Here is a 16,225-nt window from a genome sequence, read left to right as displayed (position 1 = left end):
GCATCTGGAAGCCCTCCTCTAGCCCCACCACATACCTCCTGGGAATGTGACCCAGGCACCAACAATGGCATCCCGATGGCTTACCCCAGGATAGGTAGCCATGAAGCACCCACTTCCTGCTCCTCTTGGGCAGAGAATGGCACTCATCAGCAAGACCCCTGCCCTGCCCAGCCACCAGCCGCATCTGGTGCCAGAGCCCCAGCCACCAATGGGATACCACCTATTCAGCCAGTGCAGCTGCTCCCAACTAAAAACAAAAGACTGCCCTCTCCCCAACCCAACCCACCCCCACACACGCCCGCTGATGGCCCTCCTCCCCGCCCCCTCCCACTGCCTCTGTCCCCCAAGCGCCTGGGGTCACCCGGCCCCTCACAGCCTTCCCTCACAGCTGCCTCACTGCTTTTGTTCAGCATGTGAACTTCCCCGTCAGCCGAGCTCCTTGCACGGGAAGTAATCAGGGATCTTGACAAGACTTCAAACCACAAATGCCACTACAAATTAACCAGCCCCACTACAAAATACTACTCCTGTCAGCATCCGGGAAGAATGCACTTAAGGACCAGCATGGGCCGCCTTTCAGCACAGCCCTCACTCAGAGCCAAGAAGTGCCGGGCCAGCCTCTGAGAGCCACCTGGCAAGGTGACTCTGAGTTGTCCCCTCCCAGGATGAGAGCAGGCACAGGCCTGCAGGGCCCAGCCCCGAATGCCACCCTCAGCGCCCTTCAGGACAGCAAGCGGTGGACTGTTTGGCCCTGACTTTGACCTCGGGCCACCGGAAATTGACACCCACCGGCACCAACTTTGCAGTGCGCTCGCTCCTGTGAATTTGGGCAGGAGGCGCTGATGTCCTTGTCTGTGGAAGGAGAGCTCGTATTAATAGTGCCTGTATCCCAGAGTTGTTCTGATTGCCCGGCCTATTTTGTGGGTTCCAAGATGAGAGCCCCTCCCCTCCCCTTCCTTGCCCATGAAGAAGCCCCTCCCTGTTGCCCACCCTCATCTTCATTCACTTCCAGAGAGCCTCATGCAGGAGGCAACCCCCCTCCCCCGTATCCCCCCCCATCACAGCTGGGTACCTCAGGCTCCCAGGATTCCCCACCTGGGCCCCCTGCCCCTGTGCTGTGGAACAGAGCCAGCGAGCTCAGCCACCTCGGTTCCCCCCTCCCCCGTCCTCACTGGAAACCTGAAGCAGAAGCGAGCATTTGATCCTCCCCAACAAGCAGGGCCCGCTCTAGTCCAGGCTGGACGAAGAGGATTGGAAATAATGACAGGAGTCGAGGGACAGGCGCGAGCTGTGCCTGAGAGGGCTGGTTGGGCATTTCAAAGGAGACACTCCACCAAAATGCCGCTTCAATGCGCTCCTTTTTGGAGGCATATCAAAAGAAGCCCTCTTTTATTTCCATACCTTGCATAATAGCATATTTCCAGTCCTGAGGAGTAGCGGAGCCTTGCTCTCAGCCCAGAGGCCCTTTGTAAAGCTACAGAAAGCTTTGTCTTCCCCTCCCAGCCGGGGGTCTCACGCACAGGTCAGAGCATTGATGTGGCTACTAGCCAGGGAAATTAGCCAGGTGACGGAGTTTAATTGTGAATTTCTCTCTCTCTCTCCACCTCTCCCTTCCTGGCAGTCTGTCTGGTTGGGGCACATCCCTGGGACAAACTGAGAAGTCCCTCACCATCGATCCGGCTTCCTCAGGGACCCCAGGGCCTCTGGGCCAGGCAGGGCGGATGTGGGTGTAGGGGCTGGTGTTGAATTGTTCAGAACACGATTCAGACACAGAGAATCTGCTGCCTGCTTTGGTGCCTGCCTCAAGGTCAGTTTTGGGGTTGCTAGCTGCCGTGGGCACGCCCATCTTCTTTTCTGGAACCCCTCGGAAAAGGCCTAGAGGGCTGCCTGTCTCCATGGGCGGGTTCTCCCAGTAGCACCCCCACCCAGCTTTTTGTCCGTGAACCTCCGCCCGCAGCAAGGCAGGTTGGGTCCTGTGGCCTCAGACTTGGCCAGCTTCTACCTTGGATCCCCTTTCTTGAGATCTAACCTGCCTCCCTGCTGATTCTGACACTGCACAGGTTACACTGCCTTGCTATCATACCTGTCCCCATGAAGTGCCCCTCATCCCCCCTTCCACTGCTGATTCTGCCCCCACAGGGCTTTTAAATCGTGGTCTGAGATGGTATGTGTGCGTGTGCCCCCTCTTTGGCATGTGTGCCCCTTCATCCACTCACCCCACACACACATACATGCACACAACACACACATCAACAGGCCTCCTCCCCAGCTCATAATCAACTGGCAGAGAGACCGTCTAAAGTCCTGTCATGTACCTGCTCTATGTGACTCCGGGTAAGACGGGGCCACGATAACCCTTCTCCCTGCACAGGAGTCCCCAAGCCTGCACGTGGGCCAGCAGCTTTGGCTGTGCCCACAGTGATGGCAGGGTGACAGCCCTTGCAGGAATGGAGTGTCACCCCCCATCCCCCATATAAACTGTGCTCTCTGCCCCCAAGTCAGCGCCTGGCAGTTGAGCATTTCTACCCGCGGCTCTGCACGGGTCGCCCCTCATCCATGCCACACAGGTAATTAAGTTGATTTTCCAACACGGCTTCCCCTCCTGACCTTTTGAAAACAATGTGTTTTGCTGCATCAACAAATTAACTGCAAATCAGATGCTGTACTCATAAACGTGGGTTTCCTAGCCAATGAGCACACTCACCTGGCCCCCACGGCTGACAGACAGAAATGCCGGGGCCAAGGAGTCCTTCTCTTCCCTACGACCCCCACGTCAATCACACTTTTGGGCTTACCCGCACTGTGTTCTAGGCTCCCAGCAGTCACAGTTATGGGCCAGGGGCGAGGTGTTGGCAGTATTCCTTAGGCGACATGAGGGGTGGACACTCTGGAAGAGGAGCATTTGCCCTTAGAGTGCCACCCAGCTTCCTCCCATCCATCTTCAACCCCAAGGTCTCATAGCATCCGTGTCAGACGATGTCCTTCCCTGATGGAACCCCTCCCACTGCTGTCGGGATGAAGCCCAAACTTCTTCGCCTGCTATTGGAGGCCGGATGGGGTTGCTATGAGCCAGAATCCACTCTGTGGCAGTGCGTTTGGTATTGGGCTTTTGTAGTATCTGACCTCCTAAGCCCTCCATGGCCGCTCTCCTCCTCCAAGTCGCCTCCGCTCTCCTCCTGGCAGAGGACCCACGGTTCCCCTGAACCTCGTGCCCCTAAATGCTCACACCTCTGGGGCTTCCCCCAAGTTGGGCCCTCCACCAAGAATACTAATGACTTCTTGTGTCCCAACTCAGATCTTGCCCTTTAGGAACTGGTCCTGAATTCCATACCACCCCTAGCCAGGATACACGCTCCCAGGAACCTCGGCATCCCCTTCCTGAGAATGGGAGCTGGGACCCCATTCTGTACCATTTTACCCCTCTGCCTGGCACAGAGTCGGCCACACTGTGTGGTAAATGAATGAACAGATGAAGCACTCACAGCTTTGCACTGCAAACTGACACCCACATCAGGGACTAAGGGGAGGTGCCAGCCTCGCTTGCTGCCCCTTGTTGTTTCCCTCTCTCAGGAACATATAGGGAGCCCTGGTGGCATAGTGGTTGTGCATTGGGCTGCTAACCACAAGGTCAGCAGTTAGAAATCACCAGCCAGCTCAAAGGGTGAAAGACCAGACTTTTTACTCCCGTGAAGAGTTGCACTCTCAGAAACCCACAGGGGCAGTTCTACCTTGTCCTGTAGGGTCACTAGGAGCCAGAACTGACTCGGTAGCAATGAATTTGGTTTGCTTTCAGGTATATATTTCTAAGGAGAGCTTCTGACTTCAGAAGGGACAAGGATGAGAAAACCATGTCAGAAAGGATCGCAGATGACTTTGGATGGTTTAGTTGACAAATAGCACCGGTGTACTAAGAATATCGTCTGGTTTTAGCTCCCTTTTATTCATCATGCGACCTGCTAGTGCCTCATGGCCTCAGGGAGAGAACAGCTCCTGGCTCAGGAGAAACTCCCCATAGTGAGTTCCGTGGTCTGTTTCCCAAACACTGGGGCCCTCTCTGGAATGTGGCATCTTTTCTTGGGTTGAGCCCTCCCCGGCTTCTCTTCTCCCCCATGCACCCTTGCAGTCCCCACCACCCCCTCCTGCAGCCTGTTAAGATTCCTCCCAGAGTCCGGAGCTCTCCTCAGTCTGCCCCGTCACCCACCCATGCACATTTGGGAACTGCCACCACCATGGCATCACAACCTCACCTCTGGCCAGGGTAGCAGGTGCATCCTCACAGCAGTCTGTCTGCTGGGAGCCAGGCCTTATGTGGAAGGCTGTCATCCACCCAGCATCCCTGCAGTGGGGTCCTCGTGATCGCATTCACGGAAGAGGACACAGGCCTGAGGAAGCCCTGGCTTAGCAAGTTCACTCGACTAGTAAGCTAGGCGGGAGCCCCATTACTCGGTGCAAGCAGAAAAGCTCCCCTTGGGTCGAGTGGTCTACCCAGAACTTACACCTGCTCCCCACCTGGGTCTCTGTCAGATCTGAGGTCAACATCCAGATCAGGCTTAGTGCCAGCCCCAGGGTCCCTAATGCTCCTTGGCACGGCATCCTGGTAATTAGGCAACCACCTCCTCTCCTTCCCCTACCCAGTCCCTGGGGGTGTCTTTAATGGACACTCACTGGGAATTCACCTTTCTCTTCCTGGTGGGAAGGCATCCCATCATGCATCCTCGCATCCGGATATGCTCAGAATTTAGGGGCACAACCCACTTCCAGAACTGGCCCATTCTTGGTTGCTTGTGCTGCATTGTGTTTGTATCTCTTGGGGTGTGCAGAGGAACTCAGGTGGTGTAGTGGCTATGCATTGGACTGTAGTCCCCATGATCAGCACTTCTATAAACAGTGACAGTCTCAAACCCACAGGGGGTTGCTATGAGTCAGCATTGCCTCCATGGCAGGGAGTGAGATCCAGTTGTGTCAGAACATTCTGGACCTCCTTTCCCTCTCGGTGTCTTTAAATCCTCCGGTTTACTCCACTGAGCCTCAAGGTTGGCTAAGGATCAGAGGCTGCTCCTACTATGTGCCGGGGAATGTAACACATAAATTGTGTGCTGAGTGCCTATAAGGTATCAAGTCCTAGACTGGACCCCAAGATCAAGAGAGAAATGGGACAAACAAGTCTATCGTTGCAATGCAGAGTACATGCTGAGAAGGACGAGTACTTGGTAGGCTTGAATGTGCAGTGGCAGAGCCGTGCTCAGTCAGGGGGCACCTCCCAGCAGAGGGGGGGCTTGAGTCAGATCATTTTGAAGGATACATGGAGCCTCTCGGGATAAGACAAAAGGAAACAGATCAGGAAAAGCATGAGGCATCCAGCAAGTAGTTGAGCAGGCCCAAGCAGGAGGGAGCAGAGTCTGTGGGCCCTACCTGTGCTGCAGAGATGGGCAGGGCCCAGAACCTGGGATGCTTTTGGCAGGGTGGTTTTAACTGAGATGAAATCCACATCCCATGAGATTTAACCACATTCCAAGTCTATAATCCAGTGGCATTTAGTACATTCACTGTGTTTACAACCACTACCTCAATCTGGTTCTGAAACATCATCGTTCCCACATTGGACCACATACCCGTGAAGCAGTGGCAGCCTCTCCCTGGCCCTGGCCACTACCAGTTTGCATCTGTCTCTCTGAATTTACCTACTCTGGACATTTCCTATCAAGGGAATCATACAGCAGGTGACCCTTTCTCTCCGGCTTCGTCAGCACCAGGCAATATTTCCCAGGAGTTATTAATGGGTGTTATAAGAAGAGAGGATCCGTGTCCACATAAATTTGAGAGGAAGGCTTTTTTAAGCCAAGGTAACGGGTATTGTACACAGGCTTTTTGGGTTTCTTGTTCTGCCTCGTGTTTCATTTCAAGTCTCGGCAGCCTTTGCGGTGCTAACAGCCATTGGGGGTCCCCAAAAGGACCGAGACAGTCCACAGCATTGCCCAGACTTTCCAGCCTTTTCCCCTTGGAGGCTTCATTTCCAAGATGGTTTTCTCTGGAGACCTTGTGAAATGCTGGCCTGGTTGAACATCTTTGTTTGTTTGTTCAGTTCATCTGGAACAAGGGTAGAAGGCGCAGTGGGAGGGTACAGGTAGGCCGAAGGTAGGGAAGCCTGTCGTTGCTGCTGCGGTGAGGTGCCGCCAAGATCTTCAGCCCAGTATTAACAGCAGAACTTCCCCAGAGGGTGTTCTGAGGTGCTCTGGTGGAGCTGTTGGGTGAGCATGTAGCCATGGAAATCTCTACAGGGACAGGTTGCCAGGTCTTGCTCGCGTGGGGCTATTGAGGAGATCCCCATTACTCAGCAGTGAGTGCTTACCCACTGTTGTGCCACTGGGACTCCATGAGGGTAACAGTTCCTAGCATTTATTGTCCAGCTTTGTATGGACACCGCTCCTTAGATGTATTCCCAGCAGCCTCTCCGGTAGGGGGTGTGGCCTATGAGTCCCTCGGCGCCCATAGTAAGAGGGAACTGAGAGCCCGGCCCAGCAGGTCTAGAAAGGGTCCACACCACAGAAGAGGCGGCAGAACTCTGAGGAAGGGCAGTGAGGCGGGAGAAGTCTCCCCGAGTGGAGAGGACAGGTACGAGAGAAGCAGAGGCAGTCAGTCGGAGGTGGCATGTGAGAGAGCAGGATCTGGAGCTAATCACGCCTCCAAGGATGGGGATTTGAACCTCTGGCCTTGGGTTTACGGTCCAACCCTTATGCCTAGCTCCTTTTAATGTGCCATGGGAGTGGGGAGGGGTGGAATTTACCACTGAGTGTGCTTAGGTCACTCTGACAGGCCCTCTACTGGGCCCCATGCATCCAGGGACCACTGAGACACAGCTCCACCCTCCTGCAGTCAGCTTTAGAACACGAGCTGTACGGCAGGTTTGACATCGAAATACGACTCTTTCCAAGTGAAGTTCCAATGGGAACCATTCAGGAAGAAAAGAAACAGGTGAAATCAATTTAAAAATAGTTTCTATGACCCAATATATCCCAAATACAACACTTCTATCCATGAATGTTCAAAGACTCATTTGAACTCGAATGAACATTAAAAACTTGCCAATGAGCTTTCTAACGTTTGTTTTTCACACTAAGTCTCTGAGCACCAGTATGCATCTCACACACAGCATTGTAGGGCAGACTCCCTGCTGGCCCATGTTGGGGAGTGCAGCTCTGGCCCTGGATTTTGACCGTCCTCACTAGGCCGACGCATCTGCCACACATGCTGCAGGCATCTAGGTGGGCAGCCTGTTTGAAAGGGGTAGCCTGGCTTGAGGATTAATCCAAGAAGGCCGCGGGTCTTGACTCCAACTCTGGACTTCAGAAACCACACACTCTGTGCATCTCCTCACCAGACCTTCCCGGGGCTGTATATATCTGCAAGCCTTGTGCAAGGCCCTGCAGACACATTGATGGGTCCTGCTGGGAACTGCAGTGTTCAAATGTCGTGGAGAGGGGAAGGTCCCATGGCAGTGGGGGCACTAGGGAGCATGGGGCAGTAGAGGCTTCCTGAGGCCACATCGCCCAGTGCAGCATCGAAGGGCAACAACCCCCCCCCAAACAGTTCAGGATGAGCTACATCACTGCACCTGCGGGCACCAGCGCCAGGGCTGTTTTAGGGTCTGCCTGGGGTGGACCTAGGAAAGGTAGGAAGGATCTGCGTGGGGGGAGGGGGGAGGTACATAGGACCCAGGTCGTAGAGGACTTGGAAAGCTATTACCCAAGGACAGAAGAGGGCATGGTCAATGTCTGACTTTAGGCCTACGTGAAGAATGGCCTGGGGTTTGAGACCAGGTCAGAGACTCCTGCAGAGGGAACTGCCGTCATCTAGACCAGAAACCAGGCCAGAACTAGAGATTGGGAATAGGGGACGGACCCAGCATGGGGCCAATGCACTGCGGGGGTCGGGAAGGCCTGGAGGAGGCCCTCTGGCTCTGGCTTGGCCGGCCGACGGCCATGTGTGGAAATGGGTCCCCCATCTCAGGTGTACTGAAGTCTAAAGTTTCCGCTTTAATGCAGCCACGCAGACTCCTTCCCACCCGACCACCGCCTCCCAAGATACAGCGCTCATCAAGGCCCGTGAGTAGCCGACGCCCCGCTCCTCCCCCTAACACTGCCTGAGCCACTCCCCGCAGCCCCGACTAAAACCTTGGGAGTTTGACCTCGCCTGCCTTGCCAGCGGGAAAGCGAGGGTTTGGGTTTGCCAGCTTCCCTCGCTGCAGGGCATGAACCTGAACTTGCATTCTCCGGGCCCTCTCCCTCCGTTCTCCCAGCAAGTTCAGCCCACTTGCAGGTCCGAGCTGTAGGTAGCCGGGGGCTCCGTGCGGCGTGTTTGCCAGCAAATCTCATAGGTGGGTCCATATTTCTAGCCAATGCGCTCTAAAGCCTAACTCCAAACACCTCTCCCTCAACAGGAAGCAGGAGTCTGGCAGCAGGGATCTCATTCCGGCCAGATCTTGGTTTGGAGATGCATTTGATGTACCTCCCCAAGGGCCGAGACAACGCCCAGAGAATATGCAGCCAGCCCCCCTACCCCCAACTGAGGCAGGTGCTCCTCTTAGACTCAGCCTCACGTGGAGTCCCACCTATCGTGTCAAGAGCACAGCATGGGTACAAAAACAGGAAGTCCCCCAACCCAACCCTGGGATGGGGTGCAGGACGGACACCCCTGCGTGTCCGAAGAGGAATGCGGTGGACCACTGTTGGGGTGGGCCCCATGCTTGGCACTGGTGAAGTCATTTTCTTTCCCTAAGATCAGACTTTGGGCAGCCTGAGGCCTGATCACTTTAGCAGGTGCCTTTCAGACAGGAAGCCAGCCAGGCCCCTTGGGTGACCACTGTTTCCCCGAGAGAAGAGTTTCTAAGTCCATTGTTCACGGCGGCCACCGCCCCCACAGCCAAGCACAAGAATATAGGGGTCATGTCCAGCTGTGGTCAGGGTTCCCTACAAACTGGGTGCCCCGCCCCTTTCCAAGGGTCCAGGTCCATCTTGTAAAGCATAGGGAGGTCCAGGTGGGCTGTGGCCATCTGGACTGCAAGTGTTTCTAATTCCCAGTGCATGCACCCAGCGTGGATGGGGTGGTGGTTCCTCTCTGCCTGGGTGCTGGACACTGTATGACAGTTCTTTCTTCCTTTCCTACTGTATTGGGGCCAGCGGGGGCTTTGGGGAAGCTGTGTACGGTACCCCCACCTCCTGGACTCTAGTCCGACCCCCGTCAGGGCAGCTGTCAAGGTGTGGAGTTGAGTTCACTGCTCCCTGCCATGGCGAGGAAGACACAAACGGCAGAACTCAAGCACATGCTCTTGTCGAGGACAGGTGGCCCCTTCTCCGTGGAACCTTGTGTGACTGAGAGACCCCGGGCATGGGTTAGCGGCGTGGATTTGGGAGCAGAGGGAGATAGGCTGGAATCCTGTGGAGCATATGACTTCCGGCAGGTACCTGTGCTCTCCCACTTTCTCTACAGCATCCCTTCACTCATAGCACAAACACTCATAAGAGTGTCTCACACAGGGCCTGACAAGGAATGATCCACTTTATTAATAACTAAGATTCACCTGAGCTTGTACCGGTGGCGAATCGTTCATAGGGACATCATCCCAGTAGCATCGAAGGAAGCCTGTTTTAGATCGCGATGCCATCATCTCCAAGGAAACTCGTGCTCAGGAACTTCAGCCAAGTCCCTCAGCTGGCAAGTGGGTCAGCCAGGCTCCAGAACCCATACAACACTCTCCAGTGCCCCTACCCTCATGCAAAAAGAGGTAGATACAGGGACTGAGCCCTCGGTGGAGGGGGAACAGAGTCAGCAGCAGCCATCCAGGCTCCTCACAAAGTCTCTGGAACAGGGTTCTCTTCCAGCAGGGACAACATATTCACATTGATTCAGCCTCCGTTATATGCCAAGGACTGGGCTAAACCTTCCCATCTTTGTTATCTATCTTGACAACAGTTGGGAGCCAAGACCACAGACATGAAAAGAGAGAAGGCCAGGCTTTGGGCCCAGGCCTGCCCTCTTCTCTCTCTCTCTCTCTCTCTCTCTCTCTCTCTCTCTCTCTCTCTCTCTCTCTCTCCACTGCCTTGTGCCTCACCAGGCCACCTTCCCTTAAGCCAGTGTTATCCAAGGGGAGCTCTCAGAATTCCCTCTAAAGACCTAGGAGCTGAATCAGGCAATCTCTTGGGAAGCATCAATCAGGTCTGGATTGCTCTCCTTGAATAAACTTGAGTCGGAAAGACAGATCCAGGGACTCCGTGTTGTCTGGCCCCAGGGATTCTAACTTGGGACAGCAAGCCTTGTAGCTGCCTCCACCAGAGGTGGGTGCGGGTGGCCACTGGCCAGGCCTTGTAGCGGTACCCGCTTCATTTATGGCGCATTGAAAAGGCTGGTGCGTAGGGCCAACTGTCCTGGACATGGGAATCAGAGAAACCCATGCTGGGTGACCCCCATGGGAGCTCTTGGCAGAAGGTACATGTGACATTGACTATCTCTGGGCCTTCATTTCATCTCCCATCAGTCAGGCCTAGTTCACCATCATCATCAGTAGGTTTAATGAACTCAGACCAAACTCCCTGCCAGGGCGTCGATGCCCACTCCCAGCGACCCTGTAGGACAGGGTAGAGCTGCCCTGTGGGCTCCCCAGACTGACACTCTTTGTGCTAGCAGAAAGCCCCATTTTCTCCGTTCATGAGGCGGCTGGTTTCAAACTGCTAACCTAGGGCTCCTCGCACTAATGAGGATAATGAGGTCATGTATGTGTAATGCCTAATACTGCCCCTTGCTGTGAAATGGGTGGGTGCACATAAACCCTTCCCCCTGGTTTGTTTTCTGGGGCCCTTCATTCCCGGGTCCCCAGGGGCTGCCCACTCAGTGCATTCAGACAAGCCCCTCCACTCGGGGGTCAGGAACGGTGTGGACCCTGTCAAGGCGCCCAAAGGGACCACCAGCAAGCCTGCATGTCCGGATCCGGGACTTGTCCCATGCCTAGCCCAGTGGGGTTTTGCCAGGTCACTTAGCAGGGAGCCGTCTAGGCTGAGGTGACCTGGAGTGACCCCGGATGTCGGGAGGAGCCTGCCATTCAGCCTTTCTGGGGGTAGCTTTTATAGCCCGGCACCTGTGGCTGGAGTTCAGATGTTACCAGAGGCCTGAGATCCCCTTTGTAGCCAGGAGAAAAAGGAAACTGGGAAGCGAGCCTCACCACTTCCTCTGGGGGGCCGGGGGCCCTCTGGGGGGCCGGGGGCCAGGGTACTTGGGGAGCCAGGCTGCGGGTCGGCCCGAGTGTGAAGTGCTTTCTAAGCTCTCTATTTATTACTCCTTGCTCACCATTAAAATCAAATGTGCTTGGTGCTTTGGTATTCAATACACGTTTAACCCCGCCGACTTAGATTTCTCAGGTTTTAAATCCAGTGGGGAATTGGCTGGTTTCCCAACTTCCCCCTCAAGTCCCCCTTGAACAGCGCTCTAAATCCCCTGGTTGGCATTTTCTCCCCTGGCAGTGGTGGGGACCACTTCTCTCGTGTGTGTGTGTGTGTGTGTGTGTGTGTGTTTCCCCTGTATGTCCAGCCCCTGCCCTCCCTGAGCACCCCAGAGAGATGGATGCAGTCGGTGAAATATGACGGCCCCGTGGTCGGCAGTGTCCTGTGATTTGAGTTTAATTAAACATTTTGACCACGTGTATCAGAGCCTGGCTGTGGCTCTCCATTGGTGGCAGAGAGAATGAGAGAGAGAGAGAAAGATTCATGACTGGGCTTCCCCTCCCATGTATCTGTGATGCTGTGGGTCTGGAGGTGTCGCAGTGGCTCTGTGAGGGGTGTGGGGCATGGGGGCGGGTGGTCTGTCTGCGCATGTGACTTTGTGCCTGGTTCTGCCCACGCTGGGCATGTGAGTGGCTCTGGGTGTGGCGGTGGCTGTGGCTGTGGGTGCCTGCCTGTCCCTGCTCTGTCTAGTTGGCCCTCCCTAATGAAGCAGTCTCCCCCATTGAGCCTGCTGACTGCCAGCCCATTCCTTTTGTTTGTTGGCGCTGGGCCATTCAGCAGCACTATGACAGCTCAGCTCATCTAATTAGCTCTGTTGTTCTTTTTCCCCATGGTTCACCACATTGCAAGTTCAGTCGAAGTTGCCACAAACTTAATCCCCCCATTTCAGCCACAAGTTCACATTCTTAACCCGCCTTCATTGTAGCAGGGAGCCGCGGCCTTAATGTCTGACCTCTCCTGAAGCCCCAGCGGGACTTCTCCAGCACAGGGGCGGAAGGGCCCCACTGCCCCACCTGCAACCCAGCTTGGGCGGTGACTGTCTGGGGGTCATTCCAGCCAGGTGATCCTGTTTACCAGGGTCAGAGGACTCGGGGAAAGCAGTCGGAGGTAGAAGGGCGCCAAGAAACAGCTACCGGAGAATTCAGGCATTCCGCAAACGCTGCCTGGATGTCTGCTGTGTGACAGGCCCTGTTCTGATCACAGTGATGAGAGTGGCAACGTTTATCTGAGATCGCAAGCAGCAACACTCATTTGCTTTTCAAAACTGTGTTGCGGTGGCCACTGTATACCAGGCACTGTGCTTGGAGTGAGGCCAGCACGAAGTCATCTCTCGCTCAGAGAGACAGCCCCCCACACCTGGCCCTCCCCCCAGGCCTCCCCTGTGTGACCACAGTGAGAGGCTGTCCAGGTCTGTGCGAGGGGGCTGAGCACTGGGTGAGGCCCGGCATCACCCCGTTGGAACACCACAATGAGCTCACAGAAGAGGCAGCCAGCGGGTGGGATGCACTTGGCTCCTACCACATCTCTGTCTTGCCAAATGAGCCTGAGATCAGACTGGCCACTCCAAAGGAAAGGGAAATTGTGGTTAGAGCCGGCATGTGGAGACCTGAGGGCGTGATGAGACGCTTGGAAGGCCTTGCACGTAGCCAGCTTCTGCAGCCTGGGTTTGTAAACCATTGTGCTATGTTGAGTAGGGCCAAGGGTGCAGTTCAGGGACGAAGGCCGGCAGGGACATGTGGACGTGTTCTTTCCGACCCTGCCTGGCCCCCAAACTCTAGCAATGATACTACTTCCTGCTTTGGGCCCCTCATCTACAGAGAAAAAACAAGTCTCGTGTCCCGTGTCCCCCCCTGTCCTCCGCCGCCATCACCACACATAGCCTGTGGTCTTTAGGTCATCTTTATTGGAGATGGAATCCCAGATAAATTTTCGGGGTTCCAGTCCCCTGAGCCCCGCTCTGAGACTGGATCTGGTCGGAGGTGACAATACCAAACTTAAAGTCATATAAAGCTGGTTGGCCCAGGTGAGTATGCTCCTAAGGCACCTGGAAGTTCTTAGTCTGACCACCATCTTTAGCTCTGGTGAGGGAGGGCGGGGGTGTCTTTCCACAGCATGGGCCCTCATCTCTGTTTTGAGAGGTGTCGGGCTAGGGAGGCAGCCCATCTTGTCAGTTCAGCCTGGGCTATGGGGCTCTGAAACTGTACATATTTCACTGTCGAACATGTCCCATGCGTCCCTGATGTGTGATCTCTGCCGCTGAGGGTGGCCCCGTGAGCCATGCCATGTCCCAGCTCAGTCCTGCTCCAGAGGACTCCCCCACACCACCCCAGCAGCTGCCCAGGACACAGAAAGACGATTTTTACTGGAGCCTTCTAATGCCCTTATTGGCTTTTCTTTTTTTATAACCCTCCCCCATTTAAAGAAGAAAACAGTCAGCCTGTGATTCGGGCATCAAAAGAGCAAAAGAAACGTGACTGAATCCTAAAAACAAAATCAGAGTGAACGGTGTTTTGGTACCTATCTCTGGGTTCCAGAAGAAGGCAGAGCCAGTGTGCGTCATTGGTGAGGGCCTTTTGTCCTGGGCCCTGTGTAGACATTCCCTCCCTGGCTCCTCACAGAGACACAGGGGAGTGGTCCCAAGGTGCAGGTGAGGAGACCAGGCCTTCAGGACTCCCGCCCCGCCTCCATGTGACCGCTTAGGTTGCCAGTGACGTGGAAATGTGTCCAGGAAAAATGGTGATTTTTGTAACCTGTATCTTGAGTATCTCCAAACTCCCAAATCTTTGGGATGTTTGCAGACCGTCTTGCCAATTCACTCCCTCTTGGGGGTTTCCCCCATCTCCACTCTAGGTCCGCCCTCCCCGCCCGCATGTCGTTAAGAGACCAAAGAGCAACATCACAGTGGAAGGCCGGAGGACATCTGTCCCGAGCCCTGAGCAGTGAGTACCACCAGCTCCCTCGCCCCTGTCTCGGGACAGACCCCAGGGCCCAGAGTGACCTGTCTGGACCTTCAGTGTTGATTTCCATTGGTTCCAATTGGCTTGGGGGCTGGAAGGGGTGGGGGCAGTAGGGTTGAGTGGTGTGGCCTTTAGGGCAGTTTTGTTCACTCCAGAGACGGTCAGAAGATGCACAGTCTGCCAGAAAGAGACCCCTGGTCCAGGGTTCTTAGCCGGCTGGTGCGTGAGGCTCTGCAGGTCAGACCTGCCCGAGAACCACGCTGAGCTCCCAGCGCAGCCCACCAGTACTTGCTGATGCTCTGTGCCATCACAGTGACTTAGTTACTGGCATCCTCCCCCCAGACCCAGAGCTCCTCAAGGGGGGGCACTGGGTCTTATGCCCAACACCAAGCAGAGGACCCCGCTTAGATAAAGCGCCGAGATGTCAGAGAGGCGGGTGACTGAATGAGGCAAGCACATATGCAGTAGCCAGGGGTCAAGCTGCCTGACTGCGTCTACCTGACTTGACCCCAGGGCCAGTCTGGAGAGGGTGGCAGTCCTGCCCACAGAGGAAGTTCCCAGGAAAAGACGGCAAGAGATATAGCAGGTCCTCGCCAGGAAAAAAAAAGCCAAAAGGAAGCAATAGCTCTGAAAGGTGACACCGGGGTATGAACGTGGTTGTGATACTACTAGCTCTCCCAGAATTCCCTGCTCTACAGCACAGTACTGCTTGAGAGTGCTATGTCTCCAGAAAGAGCTTACCCACCAGGCAGCCTCTCAGACCTTGCTGAGAAAGCTCTGGGGCAGGGCATGGGGGGGGGGGAGGGCGCATGCTTAGTTTTGCAAAATTCGGAAGAGAAGGCTGCCTGGGGTTGAGTGTCTATTTAACTTTTGCTCTGCACAATAGGCTGAAGGAAATGTTGATGGCCAGGCCCTTGGCCATGGCGAGCATGGGCTATGATTGCCCCCTTGTGGAGAAAAGGCTGTGCTGCGTCTGCATTCCTCAGGCCCTAAGGCTTTCTTCTTAAACATAGAGAGCATACAGTAGTGGTTCTCAACTTGTGGGTTGCAACCCTTTGGGGGCCAAACGACCCTTTCACTGGAGTCGCCCAATTCATAACAGTAGCAAAATGACAGCTATGAAGTAGCAACGAAAATAATTTTATGGGGGGATTTGGGGTGGGGGGGAATCACCACAACATGAGGAACTGTCTGAAAGGGTCACGGCATGAGGAAGGTTGAGAACCACTGCTTTACACCCATCTCTCTCAAACCCGAGCACTCCCTTTAGACATCACACTGGGATACAGGGTCATGGGCCAGCCTATGTCTACTTGAAACACAAACCCCAGATAGTCCCGCCTTGCACAAAAGTGGCCCCGTCGGTACTCCACATTGTACAAGCGATCAGAACCCATTTTGTCGCCAGGCTCCCAAGGAGAGACTTTCTGCATGCGGGCTCCGGGGCGACGCTTTATCATGTGCCTGTAAGCCAGTGTGTGACAGTCCCCGTGGCCTGTTTAGGGCCTGCGCAGTCCGCCTCCCTTTCTGTTTCCCCTCTGCAGCGTTCACGGTTTTTGCATTTCCATTACGGATGCCTTTGGGGTTCCAGGGAGCTGATGGGGGCAGGCGCCCAGTGTGCCGGGCTGGCCCACCTGCGATGGCAGCAAACAAATGGCAGGGTCTCTGACCGCACGTCACCGGCACTGTGCCCTTGTGTAACTAGAGTTCATTTCAGGACGTCATTCCCAGGATTTCGTGCCTCTTCACATTTTTTTAATGATGGGGGCGGGGTGGAGCACCCCTCTCCCAGAACGCCAGAGACACTTCTGGGGGTGTTTTCCTGCGACGACGCTTCCCAGGCTGTCCTCCCCGCCCCCCCCCCCCCCCATGCTGGGCTCCTCCACTTCCAAATGCCATGTCACCACAACTCTTGGATGTATTTTTCTCCTCTGTCGTCAGCTCCAGCTGGCAAGATCAACTTCTTGAAACACAGGAAGCATCCAGCGGAAAATATTT

At 55.1% G+C, this 16,225-nt stretch overlaps 1 protein-coding gene across 13 annotated transcripts in view; it reads left to right on the top strand.

Moving 5' to 3' along the window:
• The window catches only part of DENND1A (DENN domain containing 1A), a 598,491-nt gene that overhangs the window by 563,722 nt on the left and 18,544 nt on the right, over positions 1 to 16,225 (top strand). For 9 of the 13 annotated variants that reach the window (XM_075560476.1, XM_075560471.1, XM_075560467.1 and 6 more), the window contains 2 exons: positions 8,043 to 8,102; positions 14,121 to 14,209. In XM_075560476.1, coding sequence (XP_075416591.1) covers positions 8,043 to 8,102; positions 14,121 to 14,209 — 149 coding nt within the window. The remainder of the gene's footprint in view (positions 1 to 8,042; positions 8,103 to 14,120; positions 14,210 to 16,225) is intronic. The other 4 variants (XM_075560469.1, XM_075560470.1, XM_075560474.1 and 1 more) reach the window with 1 other exon arrangement.

The sequence above is a fragment of the Tenrec ecaudatus genome, chromosome 10 (genome assembly GCF_050624435.1).
Source record: "Tenrec ecaudatus isolate mTenEca1 chromosome 10, mTenEca1.hap1, whole genome shotgun sequence".
In the NCBI taxonomy this organism is placed as follows: Eukaryota; Metazoa; Chordata; class Mammalia; order Afrosoricida; family Tenrecidae; genus Tenrec; species Tenrec ecaudatus.
Note: the sequence above shows the minus strand (reverse complement) of the source record. Positions and strands in the feature narration are given on the sequence as shown.